A 16594-nucleotide genomic window follows, 5' to 3' on the forward strand; every position below is an offset into this window, starting at 1 on the left:
TTTTCCAAATATGTCTTCAAAGGCAGTAAATTAAATGTAAACCTAAAATAAATTTTTTGTTGTAAAAAAAAAAAAAAAACAGGGGAAAAATGAAGTTTTAAACAAATGGCTTCACAGTTCTGCACCAAAAACAATCACGCTTGTGTTTTTGCTCCACAGCTTTTCTCCTCTCCTCCAACTTCAGTTTTCCTGCTCAGCGTTCCCTAATAAATATAAATGTTTGTGATTAGCATCTCCGCAGCACAGGTGCATGTTTGTTACCAGCACAGGCTTGTTCATTAATTTTCCGCCCTGAAAAAGAGCAGTGTGCCATGAACCACACAGTCCAGACTGTAGCAGCTGATAAATGAAGCACAACACAAAATAATGCCGCTAATGGCAATGATGCTAATGCTGCTCATGCTACTACTGCTGATGCTGAGGCAAACGCACTAGCCGCTGCTATTCAGACTGCTACCAAGATGCAGCTGAGGACCTCAAAGTCCAGGGTTCATTCCTTGTTAAATTGAAAAGAAAACTGTATGAAATACTATTGTTGCTGTTTCTGCTAATGTCCATTGTTGCCATGACAGAGAGACAGAGCCAGAGATAAATGAAACAAATGAGTAAAATACTGCTGCTATTGTAGCTGATGCAATTTTTCTCTTCGTCCATTTTTTCGCATCATAATTATTACAACAATCTGACACACACGTTACCACACACAAGCACCTACACCTACAAAAACACACAACAATTCTCTCTCTTTCTCTCTCTCTCTCTCACACACACAGACACACACATTAATGTACACATCTCTCTGTGTATTTGCCTCTGTTGGTGATGACAGACGCAAACATACGCCTAAACACGCCCTGCTAAAACGATAAAGACAGAGTTAGAGAGGCACAGTTTGATATGTTATGTTTGAGTGTGTGTTTGTTTCACAGTATTCCTTAAATCCTAAAAACAGTGAGATGTGGAGGGAGGAGGCTGAGGGTGAGGAGCACAAACAAAGGTGGGTCAGTGCCAGAAATGGTTCCTGTTCCTCTTCTGCACACCACACACACACACCCAGAGTGAGAGAGGTAGGTAGAGAGAGAAAAAGGAGGGGTGTCGTGACAGAACACAAAAGTGAGGAATGAATTGTAAACAGTAAGGCAGAAAAGGGATCCAGATAAAATAAAAAAAATAAAACTAAGCGGATGAGTGAAATATCCTAAGACATAAAAAAGAAAAAAAGAGAGTACATATGAGTACATGTGGTATGATTACATAAATTACATACAAACAGAAAGAAGCAATAAAGAGTTGGTTTGGCTCTGCTCTGTTCTTCTCTTCATAGTTTTTTTTTCAGATATTCTCTTCAAAGCAGGTAAATTATAGTCAAGCTAGAATTAATTTATTGCTGTTAAAAAAAAAAAAAAAACAGGGGAAAAATGAAGTTTTAAACAAATGGCTTCACAGTTCTGCACCAAAAACAATCACGCTTGTGTTTTTGCTCCACAGCTTTTCTCCTCTCCTCCAACTTCAGTTTTCCTGCTCAGCGTTCCCTAATAAATATAAATGTTTGTGATTAGCATCTCCGCAGCACAGGTGCATGTTTGTTACCAGCACAGGCTTGTTCATTAATTTTCCGCCCTGAAAAAGAGCAGTGTGCCATGAACCACACAGTCCAGACTGTAGCAGCTGATAAATGAAGCACAACACAAAATAATGCCGCTAATGGCAATGATGCTAATGCTGCTCATGCTACTACTGCTGATGCTGAGGACCTCAAAGTCCAGGGTACATTCCTTGTTAAATTGAAAAGAAAACTGTATAATACTGCTGCTATTGTAGCTGATGCAAGCAACGCTCAAATGGTTGCTGCTAAAGCTAGCACGGCTAAAACGGAAAATGTGTGCGTACTCTACTAGAGTTTACTGTAAAAGAAGCTTATTCTGATGGAAGGTAGTTTTAAATAAATAATGTAAATAACAGGGGAACCAGAGGTTTAGAAATTTGATAATCATTTGTTCATCGAGCTTGGAGATTTGGAATGTTTCAGCACTATGTGACATATTTTCAAAAGTATGTTCATACATTTCAAAATGCTTTAAAGAAATAAATCCATAAAACTCGTTAAAAATGTTAGAGCAATGTATCCAAACACCAGTGCCAGATAATCAGTAATTAAATGCAAAGTACTAAAACACATTATTAACAGAAAAGCAATCAAAAATAGTGAAAACATTCTTCGGGAAAGTTTAAATATAATTTAATATATTAATATAAAAAGTTGTTACTGACATGACAAAACTTTTTACAGGTGATAGCTTTAATATATGTTCTGATGAACAACAGTACATATGGTAAATTTGTGTCAAAAATATTTATAATTAAAGCAAATAAATTATATAATAAAAACCTTGTTTTAAAGTTAAATCTTTAGCTACATAAATGTGACCGTCTGATACCAGTCAAATATTATCAAATGTCATTAAAATGTTTAAATCATTTAAGTTTAATGTGATCAGTAAACATATTTTGGTAAAAAAAAAAATAAATGAAAATTTAGGACAACTGGTCCAACTCTCTGAAATAAATACTCAAGGTCAACATTGTGGTTTTAGAAATTGCTCGGACTTTATGTTAGCAAACCGATTAGCATTTAGTCAAGTTGCTACTCTAAAATAATAACATTCAGATAAATTACTTAAATTGCAAAAATCTGTTCATTGACGCATCCTAACGTGCCCTTTGATGATCATGAATCTTGTCCGGAAAAATTGTGCTCCGTGCCCCTTTGATGATCCTGAATCTTGTCCGGAAAAATTGTGCTCCATAGCTGTTTCTCTTCATTTAAATATACTGTCTGTCTGAAAACCACAAATTATCTCACATGAGAGAGAAACACTGAGAAGAAAAGATAAAATAGAAATGAAGCAGAGAATGTTTCAGGAGCTGCAAAAACATTTTATTATCAGTGGGAGAGAAGAAGAAAAACATGAACACCTGCCTTAAAATGTCATTTCTACGTCTCCCGAATGTCATTTTGCTTAATTGACTTGGAAACGGCCCAAACGTGGCGCTGAATGCAGTCTAATTAATATTAATAATAAATGCCATTATTAACATCAAAGAACATCTGCTGCCCCTGTTTATACGCCGACGCTGAGCTGAGCCACGAAAGTAACACACTTTTTCTGCTGTTGGCTTCATCTACACAACAACAACAACAGCGACAACAACAGCAAGAAAAGAAAAATACAAAAAAAAAAACAAAAAAAAACAGCAACATCAACAGCTCTCTTTTCTGCTCTGATTTCTTTTAGCGATTTATTTTCATCAGTCTTTTTTAAGCAATTTCGTTGGGGCAAAAGTGACGATATGAGAAGAGGAGGATGCAGGGTCAAACTGAGCAGTTGTTCCTTTTCAACCCTTCTCCTCTTCTTTCTACGAAGTCTAGAAATAGCTTCGGTTAATACGTTAGAGACCTTTCACATCCTCGCTGTAAGAAATGTGATAAAAAAAACAAGAGAGTGAATATTGTGCCAAAACGTCTTCTATGGCTGTAAAAAGCTGTCATTTTGAACTTATCACTTAAACATTTACAACATAACAAACTTTAAAAATACTAAATACAATTCTAAATACTAAAAATGCAAAAGTGCATCAATACATTTCACTTTACTTATATTTCATTGGTTTTACTGTACAGCTTATTTTTGTAGCGATGTGTCAAGTGTGAAGAATTTTGTTAAAATACACAAAAGTAAAACATAAATAAATACTATTGTCATGGTTTTAGAACAACAGTTTACCCATTTACATTTACAAAATAACAGATGATAAAACCTATACATATTGACCTAAAATAAAGACATTAAAAACATATATATATATATAAAGTAGATGAAAGATGTTTACGTCTCAAAAAAAAAACAAACAAACAAGAAACAACACATCAATTCAAAAGCATCAAAACTGAGTGTTTAAAAACAAAAGATAATGTCATGTGAGAAGAAGTGAGCAGGGGGGGGGGGTAAAATTTGGAACACAGTTGTTTTCTTGTTTTTTTCATCCTCCTCCCTCTGCACCTCCTCCTGTTCCTTCTTCTCAGTCTAGACCTGGTTGCTGTAGGTCCATAGAGAATGCTCACATCCCTTTTGCAAACATTACAAAAAAAAAAAAAAAAAAGAGGAGAGAAATAAGGCATTCTCTCACATTGCCATCATTCTTTGTCAAACCAAACCTCATCAATACACTAGAAATGTCATTTCTGGTCAGACGGTTAAGGGCTGGTGTATATATAACTGCACGTGGGAGGGGGGCGGTTAATAATTATTGCTATTTAGTTTATAACTTGTATGCAGTTCAAATTGAAAATATATAAAAAAAAAAAAAAAAAAAACAACACGGAGACAATAACTAAAATTGTTGAACCTGGGCCCACAGAGATGGGTGTCAGGGGGAGAACAGAGCCTTGATGTGCGTGTGTGTACTACATTTCTTCATTAAAATATTCTTATATGATAGAAAACATTAAATAAAAAAAAACATATTTAATTTATTTAAAAAAAATGATAAGGCTGAAAAACATAAAGATCACTTAAAAATGTAGATTTTAATATCAGTTTCTTTTTATTATTATTATTATTTCTCCAAAATCATATCTTGTTCCCTGACTACATTCACGAGAAATCACTGTGATTTAAACCTCGCGTCCTGAAGCAGTGGGGCTCAGGTCAGCACCGTGACTAAAGCTCAGACTGACTGAACTCACATGAAGCTCACAAAGACGACAGGGCTTCCAAACGTAATAAAAAAAAAATGACAGGCTTTGACAAGCTTGTGTGTGTGTGTGTGCATGCATGCCTGTCTGTGTGTGTATTATACCCAGAGAGGGAGAGAGGGTCAGGCCAGCACAGTGCCGGATGGTGTTGTGTTGCTCTGGTGTAAAGGAAATCAAGTCCCTGTAGGCGCATTTTTTAAAAGCCTAATGCCTTTCAAATGATGTCATCTCACACACACGCAGACACACTTCTCTCTCTCTCTCTCTCTCTCTCTCCGTCTCTCACTCTGTCTTTCGTTCTCTCTCCCAATGATTATGTCATATCTCTGTTTAAAACCATTCTAAACCCTCCTTCACTATCACCACCATAGCCTCTTCTTTCACTTCAATCTCAATATCCTCCTCCATCCTCTTTTTTTTTTTTTTTGCCCCGCATTCCCTTATTGGGCTACGGGGGTCGTGAAAAAGAGTGATAGAGTGTTAGGGCGAGGCATCATCACGTGATACTTTGAAATAATGGCCCGGATGAGAGGCAAAACACTCTTTTTTTTATGACTAATGTGTTTTTTTTTTTTTTGTGTGTGTTTTTTTTTCTCATTTTTTTTTCTTTTCTTCTTCATCTCTTATGCCTTCCAACATTCTCTCTTTACCCCTCTTGCCCCACCCTCTCCCCCAGTTTTATTTCCTGAAAGTGATATCATATTAATCAAAACCACAGAACATTTAAAGAGAGAGAGAGGGGCAGAGAGAAAGAGAGAGAGAGAGGGGGGGGGGAGTGTGATTGAAAGAGCTCCATTAAAGAGTGGACTATGTACACAATCACACACACACACAATCATTGACTTTGTTGTTTTTATTTTTAATGTTGTTTTTGATGCTGTTATTATTATTATTTTTTTTGTCCTCTATTAATGGGAAATGGGTGTGGTCACTGCGGTCACAGACTAGGAAGCTGAAACACAACCACACGTGCACACACGACCAAACCGAGGCCTTGTTACTGAACTTTACCACAGATCAGACAGTAATCCTGGCTGAAAGCAAAAGTTGCTGCTTTTCTGATCTCAGAAGAGTCAAAAGAACCTGTTTTGTTGGTCATTGTACACAAACGGATTCATTTACCCACTGTTATGGGGCAAACAGTTTCCCCAGGATGACTTTTAAAGTCAACTTAAACTTTCAGACTTTTAAAGGTGCTCCCGTTCAAAAAGTAAGAAGATAAGAAGAGCAGGACCTCTCGATCCTCCTTTGTAGGTCCTGTACTTTGGAAAATGTGATCAAAAAAATGTTTTTTTAACACAAACATTAGGAATGGAGTGATATCATATTTCACATTTTTAAATGGTTTTATTGTGATGTCGTCGTGCTCCAGATCATTTAGGAGGTGACTTGAGCTGGGAGCCATCCCTGACTCATCATAACCTAGTCTTCAGTGTTTTTTCATTGTATTGTGCTGAAGGTGTCGCACTGGTGTCATCTACAATTAGACACACTCAAAAAAAGGACAATGTTGTGGATTAGGTGGAATTACGTTAGGTTTTTTATTGTCCTATTATGTGCTGTTTTATTCAAAAGCTTCTGTTTCTCTTTACCTTGACCTTCCTTGTAACCAATACACATTGACAGTTTTTAAACTTTTTATATGAGATCCCCAGGATGATTAAGCTTTAACTGGCTCTGAGAAGAACAACTGTACCTGGACCTGATCCAGACCTGAACTAGACTTGATCCAGACCTTAACTAGACCTGATCCTGGTGGCTGGTCAGGCCAGTCTTGGTGGTGGTACTTTACCACCCAGGAGTGGTTAAATTCTCCAACGCCTTCTAATGCTGTCTTGCCATGACAACTTAATAGAGGTACTTTTTCTTGCTGTTGTTGTGTGCCTTAATAGAATATCCTGTACCAAGTGTCTGTTTAGAGCATTGATGTTGAAGGAGTACTTTTGAAGATGGACTTAAAGGCATGGGTAATGCATTAGTATCTTTTGTTCTGTCCTCCTGGCCATACTTTTTTTTTTTTTTGAGCGACAGTTGTCTGGCATAAGTAATTATATGTCCTGTCCAAAATTGCTAGTGTCAGTATGGTGCAGCTGGGGATGTTGATTTACCTAATGACCTAATGGGTGTTGGTTCATATATCCTCCCAGTTGATCTGAAGGAGCTTTCGAAGACAAATCCTTGGTGATACTGCACTTGTTTTTTCAGTCCAGATTTCCAGTCCAGTTTTGTAAAGCAAGAAATGGTGGTACAACACCAAACCACATGATAGACAGGTGATTTGGTATTGGTCTGAATGGCTTGATTTTTCTCTGCCTCACCCTGGCAAAAACCCCGCAGGCACGGCCTAGCCTGTATATGGTGTTGGATCGCAGCAACAGTGACGGGTTGTGAGAAAAAAAACGCGTGTGGACTCTAATGATTCTAATTTCCACGTCATTATATAAATCTGCGATGGTTGAGAGAGAACATCAAATCAGCAGTAACATCCATTGTACCATCTTCAATTTTATGAATTTTATTTTTTGTTTCTTGTTATTGCAACATTTTGATATCAGTTTTGTCAATTCATGTTTGTTACTTTTTTTTTTTTGTTTAATTTATGATCTGTATGAGACAATTACATTTTTGTTTTCTCCTTCTTCTACATGACTATGTGAGATGGAGCTTTAAAATTATCCCATCCAAAACAGGTACATTGATGTCTCTGAATTTGAGACTATTTATTTTCAGGGTTAATTTAAACTGCACTGAAATAAATGGCATGTATTCATAAAAGAATCTAGTGTCAGAAATCCTCATCCCGCTGCTGTCCCTGTCTCAGATCAGATTACCGTCTCGGATTACAGTCCAGTCCCTGACTTAGATCACATATTGTGTGTCAACCGGTGACGTAGCCCTAGTGGCCAGTGTTGGCAGTGTTGCCGTTGCTTCTTAGTCTCTAGCGAGACGTGCTGATGATGCGAGGAAAGAAGGGCTGTGAGGTCCTCTCACACACACACAGGCGTACATACACACACACACACACACACACACATACAAGCGCACAGACTTTCACACTGTCAGTCAGATGGGAGCACTGAGCGTAGATGTGTGCGAGCGTGCGTGTGTACGAGCATGAACGTATACGTGCTGTGCGTGTCTACGTACGTGTGCACGTGTGTGTGTGTGCGAGTGTGTGAACAGTGTGCGACAGTAGGCAGAGGACTGATACTTGTACTCTTCCTCCCAGATGGCCGCGCTCTACTCTGCTCCAATCAGATCCCAGAGCTTTTGTTCTGGCATGTTCCATTTGGTTTTTTTTGTGACCCCAGCAAAGGCCAAGGGGAGAGGGGAGCTGCTTTCCGCTGCTCTATGATCACTATTAGCTCAATTCTACGTGCTTTTCTCCTATCGGATCTTCCTGACTTCGGCACTTTCTGAACAAAACTGTTTCAGTTGGTTTTCTTCAGTGTTTTTCTGCAAGTGCTTTTTTAATGAAAAAAAAAAACAAAAAACAAAACACTACAACTATTAGCCAATTTAAGCTGTTTAAAGAATTAAATGTGAAAAATGCAGTTGCTAGTCAACACTGATCTTTTAATTAATATAGAATATGAAATGTGGTGCATTAATGTGAAATGATAACACAAAAACACCAGGTGAAAAAATGGTACCCAGCATCATTTAATTTCTTTAGCACTAAAGAAATAGAATATAGCGCATGTAAAGCTGTAGTGTTACAGGTCATGGTGGCTTTGATTCAGTATTATCTCATTTTTATTTTATTTTTTGAAATTTCCCAATATGAACACTACAATCTGTTGTATGGCCTTTGGCGTGGGAGAGCATTTCGTTTTCCAGTCCTTATTTTTCCTGATGGTAAAGTCTTTAAACCTAAATTTAAGCATGTTCAGCTTTTCCAGGTGAATATTCTTTGTTTACGTCGAAGATAATTAGTCAGGACTTCATGAAAGCACCGAATACTGGCCCTTTCACAGGCACCTGGCAGAGCTAGAGTGACATGTTCTTTCCTGATTAGGTGCTGCTGTGAGTACATTGGCCTTTTTCCAGGCTGGTTTATAAAAAGCCAAAGACTCATCTGTGACAATCACTCCAACGCTGCATCTCCTGCCGTGACTCTTGTTTGCATTTTTTTTAAAAAAAAAGGAGGAAAGAAAATGCAAGACGGGAATGAAAATCAATAGTCTGAGGATAGTTACGGCTGAGTGTCAACATTACACACACCCCCAGCTGTGAGGGATGATGCCTAACGCACATAGTGACCTTCAAAATGTCATAAATGTGTTGTGCAATAAAGTGTCAATATTTGTGGTTATGTGAAGCGGGATGACTTTTACAGTAATTGGAACAGCCACGTTAAAAGCTGCACATCAGTCAGATGCTAGACAGACAAGAGAGGCAGCGGCAGCTCATCACTGTGGATGCTCATCACTGGGTGCATGATGGGTGTGGCTGCTGCAGGTGTGTGAGGTTTTGGGTTTTGAGAAATATTTGAGCATCAGTGTTGGGCCAGTTAGTGTCTAAATATGATTTCGTAAAACTCATTTTTAAGTGTTTATTTCTACATCTATTAATGGAAAGTAATTTAAGCAAAAAAAAAAAAATGTAGTTTTGTTTGTATTTCTGCATTTTTGCAGTTCTTCATTGTCTGCAATGTCATGTGACAAATAAAGAGTCTTGATTTTTCTTGATTCTTGACTCTTGCAGGATTATAGTGAGGTTTAAATTAAACAAAAACGTGTAACAATGATAAACATAATTTACGTTACTCTTGCTTTTTTTCTCACTTTTTCCTGGTCTGGATGATTGGAGTATTATTTTGGTAGTATTGATATATATCGTTACTTACACGAGTACCGATTACTCTCATAAAGTATCCTTAGTAATTAATAAATGAAAAAAAAAGCTCATGTGTCACTTCTGCAATTTCAGGGTGACTTTTGTACTGCAACACCCCTCACCCCCCCAGTAATGTAAAATTGACCTGATCCATTCATGTCATGTGACCACTGACCAGAGGAGAGCAGTGACTCCATGTGATCAAGTCTTCTATGTTTGGGCTGTCTGTGTGGGAATAATCAGTGTGATCACCCTCACCTGTGTCTCTGTCATTAGTCTCACGTCTGTGAGTCAGAAGAGCACGTCTGTAGTCGATTCTTGACCGATCAGTACATAAACTAAAAAAAAATTTTTTTAAGGATATCGCTAATCTTATAAAATTAATCTAATTTCAAATACATGCAAATGTGTTTTGTGAATTTGCTGACAGATAAAATTTAATTGACTTTACTTGACTCATCTACTATCACTACTCTCATCTGACCGACAGTGTGAAAGCATATGCATCTCTCTCTCTCTGTGTGTGTGTAGGTAACAGTGTGTATGTATCTGTGTGTGGCTTTGTGTCTCTGTGCCCTTATTGGTTCAATTCAGGTGAAACTCATTTTTTTGAGTGGCTTGTCATCTTTTTAAACAGGTGTGTGTGTTTTGTGTGGGTCTGTAATGTCTGTGTTTTTTTGGAGCTTTCAATGTTGCCTCCATCTGGATTGGACAGGTGGACTGGTCTGTAACATGATGTAAGTAGTCTTTGCCAAAAAGAGTATGTGTATACTGAATCGTTCACAGTACATTTATGAGGAGTAAACTATGTCTGCAGTTGGGTGCTTTAACGGACCATACATTGGAGAGGGTGATTGTACTTTGGTATTTATATATTATCGTTACAAAGTTATCTTTGTAACGCAAGCCCACAGTAAACAGGTACTGTACCGAGCTATCACAGAAAATCAAGGGTTATTCAGCAGGTCAGTAGTGACTTATCTTACAGTGAAGGTCACTTGGATATGGCATAGTCTTCATCTGTTGTTTTATTATTTATTTTTATTTTTTTACTTCTTTTCAATAAGGATGGTCACAATTAGAGGCACAATCTCATTTCAATTTACAATGGATACAACCATTGAGAAAACATAAGGGAATTATACAATCAAATAAAATGCCAAGGATGGTCACATTTAGAGGCACAATCTCTTTTCAATTTACAATGGATACAACGATTGAGAAAACACAAGGGAATTATACAATCAAATAAAATGCTTGGTCCGGAAGGTTTCAGGTTCAAGTCCACAAGCTGCAAAGTTACCACTTAGGTGCACTGAGCATGGCATCGTGCCCTCACACTGGTCACTTTGGTGATGGGTAAAATGCAGAGGTCACATTTATTTTATGTGGAGTTTACTTTTAATTGTATATACTGTAGCTTACCAACCATAGGTCAAACTGGAGTTTGTTCCAGGCATCCAGAGCTGAAAACCTAAAAAGACTTCCTCCCTAGTTTAGTTCCAATCACTGGAACGACCAATGACTCCATAGTCTGAACACAGTTGGTAAAAAAGTTAAGTCCACTGATTTCTGTTTTAAATAAAGGGAGAATTGAGATTTTGTATAATAAAATCCCAATAAGAGCTTTGGCTTTTCAACTCTGTTTGATTACCTTTTGGTTAAAATAGTTCCTTATTGTGCTGATTTTTACTTTGTTAGAAGCGATGAAGGACTTTTCGTTTTTCTTTTTCGTCATTAGAACAAGTTGCAGATGATCAAGTTGTTCCTGTACTCTGTCAAAAAAAAAAAAAACAGTGGATCTTTTCCTGTTTCCCTGATAGTAGAATACAGTGTCATCTGCATAGAAATGGAAAATTTTACTTTTAATTGGTCCAATGTAATGGAGTGTGTTCTGCTATAATTCCGTAAAGCATGTGAGACCACGAGATGAACTGACTTTATAAAGGTACCAACAACAACAACAACCAACAATTTACTTTGTTTAGTTTAGTTTAGTTCGTGGAAGAGCCGTGGTGTATGTAAAGAATGAGTCTCTCCTCGTCGATGCTCAAAGTCAACAATGTGACTCTCTGGCTGTTTGACTTCTCACATGGTGTCATCAGAATTGGCATATAGGGTTGTGATTTCTGATCCACACAATGGGTTTTATTTTGAAGGTTAGCAAACGTTGGGTGCTGATACCATGCTAATTTCCAGTCTGGTGCGATCTGATCTGTTTAGACTGATGCAACATCCTTACCTATCCAGTCCGCTGTAGTCTGGAGGTGGAGTAAATGTCACTGATTAGAATAGCAGCTAAATGCAGCGGCACAACGGAGCCGCAACGCAGACATAACACATCCAGTGGAATATCAGAAGTTAGCTTGTTAGCCGTAGACATACTTACTGCCCTGCACCCAGTGAGGCTGTTCTTTAGCAAGCCTTAAGTTGAACCTTTTTCTTTTAGTGTGTATAAATAACATGTTTACTGATTGTGTATTGGAGCTATGTTGAATGGATGGAAAGTGGATTGTATTGAATACATACTGCATGTTATTCTACTGTGTGTTAAAATGCTTTAAAAAAAAATGAATATAATTAATCTTCACGAAATTAACCCCATTAGCATTTTTTTTTATTTTGACAGCCCTAGTTTAAATAGAAGTAAATGACACCTAATACTTAACAAGCAAAAATGAGCAGAACTTTCCAAATGAGAGAAAAGTGGGACATATGGTCTTTTTGTTTTTGTTTTTCAGTTATTGGTCTAATCTTAAGATTGGACATAGATTTTGAGATAAAATAATTTGGGTAGTTTTGATGCAAAAAAAACTAAATCTTCATCGAAGCACAAAACAACTGTACAGGAAACATGATTTTTAGAAGAGAAAAGTATGTTTTAAATAACCAAACACAGCTCCATGCCTTTATGCCTTTTTAATGTTTAGATGTGATCTGTACATGAGGTGCTGGACTTAAAATCTATACCAGTTAAGACAGTCGTGAGACAGTTTAGCTCAGTGGCATGAAGAATCAGATCACAGTTGCACAAAATGTAAAAAAAAAAAAAAATCAAAAATATAATATTTAGGCATCCATTTTCTACGGCTTTTGTCAATGTCTCTTAGCTGCATCGTGTTTTTGTGTAAAGAAAAAAACAAGAAACATCACAGTCAAACATGTGCTTATTAAAAAATACCATCATCGCTTCCGCAGCCGCTACTGCTGCTGCTGAATGGGCTCCTGTGTGTCTCCCATCTCTTGCTGACGGAGGTTTTTCCATTCAGTTTAACATTATTTGACTTTTCTCCCCACTGAAAGGAAGTGTGAACTGAGCAATAAAAAGAAAAAAAAAAAGGCCTCAATTTTTTTTTTTCCCTCAGTTTTCTCCAGACTGGAAGGAAATGAATTTATTTACTGTGTTATGTTGAGATTTATTTGGTTTAACTAAGTGCTGATGTAATGTATTTATTTATATCTTTTATATATTTTTTCCCTTTTAACCATTACTAAGATGCAGTATATTGGTTTTATCTAATACAAAAAAGGGCATTAAAAGGGCACACACACAAAAAAAAAACAGCTTAATATATTGTAAATGTGATATTCTCTGATATATAAACTTTTTTCTCTCTTCAGCATCCCCTTAGTTTAAGCCAATGTGTCTCAAATAGTGGGGCGGGTCCCCTGGGGGGTGGGGGAGGGAGTGAAGGGGCTTCCAGTGAAATATGGCACGCTGGACATAAGTCTACCCCTGCTGTAATGCTTGAATGATAACAAGCCTCCAGTCACTAGGTGGCAGCAACTCATACAGTGGTTTGTACAGATGAAAATATACATGGTATCAGGTTCTCAATAGTATTTCAATTTTGCGGGGATGTGGGTTGGGGCGGGGGGCATAAAAACATTTCTGTCCCCGGGGGCGGTGGGGGGGCATGGCATAAAATAATTTGGAACCACGGGTTTAAGCTGTGTGTAGCCTTTATTCCTCCATTCTCTAATTTGCCTAATGTTTGAGGATTTTTTTTTTCTTACCTTTATCTGAGCTCAGATCACTGCTTAAACGTCATCTCTTCAGATTCTGCACACATCCACACTTTCCTCCCGTCGCTGCCACTCATTTGCAGATGACGGTGAGGATAACACATATAGCTAAAATCTCGCTGCCTCATCATTTTTATTATTTAATTTTAGGGTGAGCAGGGGGGGCGGGGTCAGAGGCGTTATCACCCTCTCATATCTGAGACAACTTCCTGTCAGCAGCAGGTCACACAGGAAGAGGTGTGATGCTGACTCACACGCTTTTACCTCCCTTTTTTTTTTTTTTTTTCCTGCGGTGTTTTTGTTCATTTTCAGTTTTAATAGAAATTGATGAGAGTCTGGCTAAAAAAGGAAAATGCTGGTGTTGAAGGAGAACAGAGAGGGTGGAGATGTTGACTGTCAGGATCGATGTGTTGTTGAAGACAAGTGGAAAAACTCCTCGAGAGTCAGCGTTTTGTCAGATAGAAGGGTCTGATGTGTTTGACTGTGCGCGGAAAAGAAAAAGTTAAGAAATATTGAGGGGGAAAAAAAGAAAAAAAAAAAACAGAAAAAGAGCAGCAGTGCTGATATGAAGCTCAACGTATGTCTCATCTGTCTCCTGCAGATGTTGGCGAGGACACGGTAAAGACCTCGGTAACTGTTCCTCCTCCACCTTCCCTGCCTCAGCACCGAGAGAGAAACATTGGACCATCGTCAAAGGACTGTCCTTACTGTGGAAAGTCATTCAGGACCTCACACCACCTCAAAGTTCACCTGAGAATACATACAGGTCAGTACAGTCCACTTAGTCCATTTTATTACTGGATTTCACTACAGTTGTAGTGAATCAATGCAGTCTAGTCCGCGTGGGCTAGTACAGTCTATTCCACGACAGCCTGTCATTATTGGTGGAACCATTGGGGGTTCCATAATGTAGCGAGTCCTGGTTTCGATTCCCAGAGGGACCACATACTTGGCGCCTCCTAGGGGCAGCCTGTTGCAGCCCATCTGCTGATAACACAAATTTCTACAGTATGGGATCAATAAAGTTCATAAAATTGGGAAAAAAAAAACAAGTTCAAGTTCAATATTAATTTTGATACTCCCAACTTATACTTGATATTCCCAACTTATCTTAATAATAATAAAGTCAAGGTTGAATGTTGTATTTTATCACTTAATCACATGGACAGAGGACGGACTACGGACACACACGTCCAGCAACGAGCGTGTAACTTTCCATACATTACTTCCAGATCCCATTGATCTCAAGTCACGTTTTACACCTGGCTTTGTGACAATTCTATCCTCCAGGGCTGACTGCACAAAGATACTCCGCAAATGTAGCTGCTCATGTGTTCACTTATCAGCGCCTGTTACCATTGATTGGGTCTTGGGTGTGTTCTTGTATAAATGTTTCTTCCGCAAAGAGTGACGTTCCCCACTCATTTTTTGAAGTGATTATCACTATCGGTTAAGATGAATACATACCATCATATGCCTCCGACTGTAGTTGGAATGTACAAGGGAGACTTAGTGATCTTCTCCAGGGCCGAAACTAACATTAGCTCCGGGGCTAACTCCCTTCATTTTGTGCTTGTCCACGACAGAGGTAAACAGGAACAGAGAAGTCACAGCCATTCACAGACAGTACTACTGTTGTATAGTACTCCTACTAGTCTACCACACAGTAGCCTACCAAAAAAGTCATTGATCGCTAGCAGTATGAACTTCACTAGCTTGTAAAAATCCATAAATTAGCCGCATCATTGTTTAAGCCGCAATGTTCAAATTGTGTGAAAAAAGTAGAATTAAGGTAATTTATTTTATTTAAGTATTTAAATTATTAAATTTTTTTATGGACAGTTTCAGTTTCCTGATATTTCTCTGTTAACTTTTAGATATCCATTGCAGTCTTCGCTATTTAAATCGCACATTTAACACATTTAACTCTATTTTAGAATCCACCTAATATCGTTATCTAAAGTTTGATTTCACATTAGCATTAAAAGAGCAGGAGTCAGGAGAATTTTAAGACTGTCTCAAATATAATCAGGACATTTCCTTCATTGTCTTTTAATTCATAATTTCTGCCCCTCTTCCATTAAATGTCTGCTCACACACTGCTGCCCCTGTTTCAGCTTCATTCCCAGAATGCATTTCTACACAAATCAAAGATGAAATCTATGAATAGTAAAAAGAAATAATTTTTTCGTCTGCAGACTGGTCCTGCTGGGCTGCAGTGACATATTGGTTTATGAATATTGGCCTAATCAGATATTGGATTCACTGTGTCACTGATGTGATGGATACCATGCAGATGAATTGATCCTGTATTAGTTTGATAATTAATGAATTTACTGAGGAAACTCTGTGTCTGCACTTTTTTTTTTAATCAAATGGCGATGGAAAAAGTAGAAGAAGGAGTGGAGCAAGAAGTGATAGAGGTTATGAAAGGAGGGATATAAAAAAGATTAAAAGGCGAAAAGAGCCTAAATGATGAAAATGCGAAAAGAAAAGCGAGAGAGGAAAGGAGAAATCGATACAAACTTAAGAAAAAAGGAGGAAAGGAGGAAGGGAAGGAGGGAAAATTGGAGGAAAAATTGAACAAAAGGAAACTATCAAATGTTGAGGGCTTCCTCAAGGACTCGTAATTTTCAATATCCTAACTTCAAAGGACTATTTTTACTTTCAAATGAATCATTCACAAAAGGAAATACGAACAACATAATTAAAAAAAGTATAAATTATAGGGGTCTGTTTAGGTTTAAAAAATAAAAAAATGTTATTGTTTTATGTTTAATTTTTTTTAGAAGAAGGTGCATCGAAATGATCTAATTTAACTATTGAGAATATAAAATCATAATAATAATACTTTTTTTAAAAAATGTATTACTTTACATGAAACCAGCCTTATGTTCTGGAACTGTGTGAATGCAGAGTTTTGCAGCATCACCTGTCTTCTATTTACCCTCTAAATTCTGTGAAATCCATAAA

At 37.6% G+C, this 16594-nt stretch overlaps 1 protein-coding gene across 2 annotated transcripts in view; it reads left to right on the forward strand.

Annotated features, from left to right (window-relative positions):
- znf536 (zinc finger protein 536) overlaps nt 1–16594 on the forward strand; it is a 231126-nt gene that overhangs the window by 169881 nt on the left and 44651 nt on the right. For both annotated transcript variants that reach the window (XM_017032457.2, XM_025055399.1), the window contains one exon: nt 14223–14387. In XM_017032457.2, the coding sequence (XP_016887946.1) occupies nt 14223–14387 (165 nt within the window). The remainder of the gene's footprint in view (nt 1–14222; nt 14388–16594) is intronic.

This window comes from Cynoglossus semilaevis, chromosome 5 (genome assembly GCF_000523025.1).
Source record: "Cynoglossus semilaevis isolate Cse_v1.0 chromosome 5, Cse_v1.0, whole genome shotgun sequence".
In the NCBI taxonomy this organism is placed as follows: Eukaryota; Metazoa; Chordata; class Actinopteri; order Pleuronectiformes; family Cynoglossidae; genus Cynoglossus; species Cynoglossus semilaevis.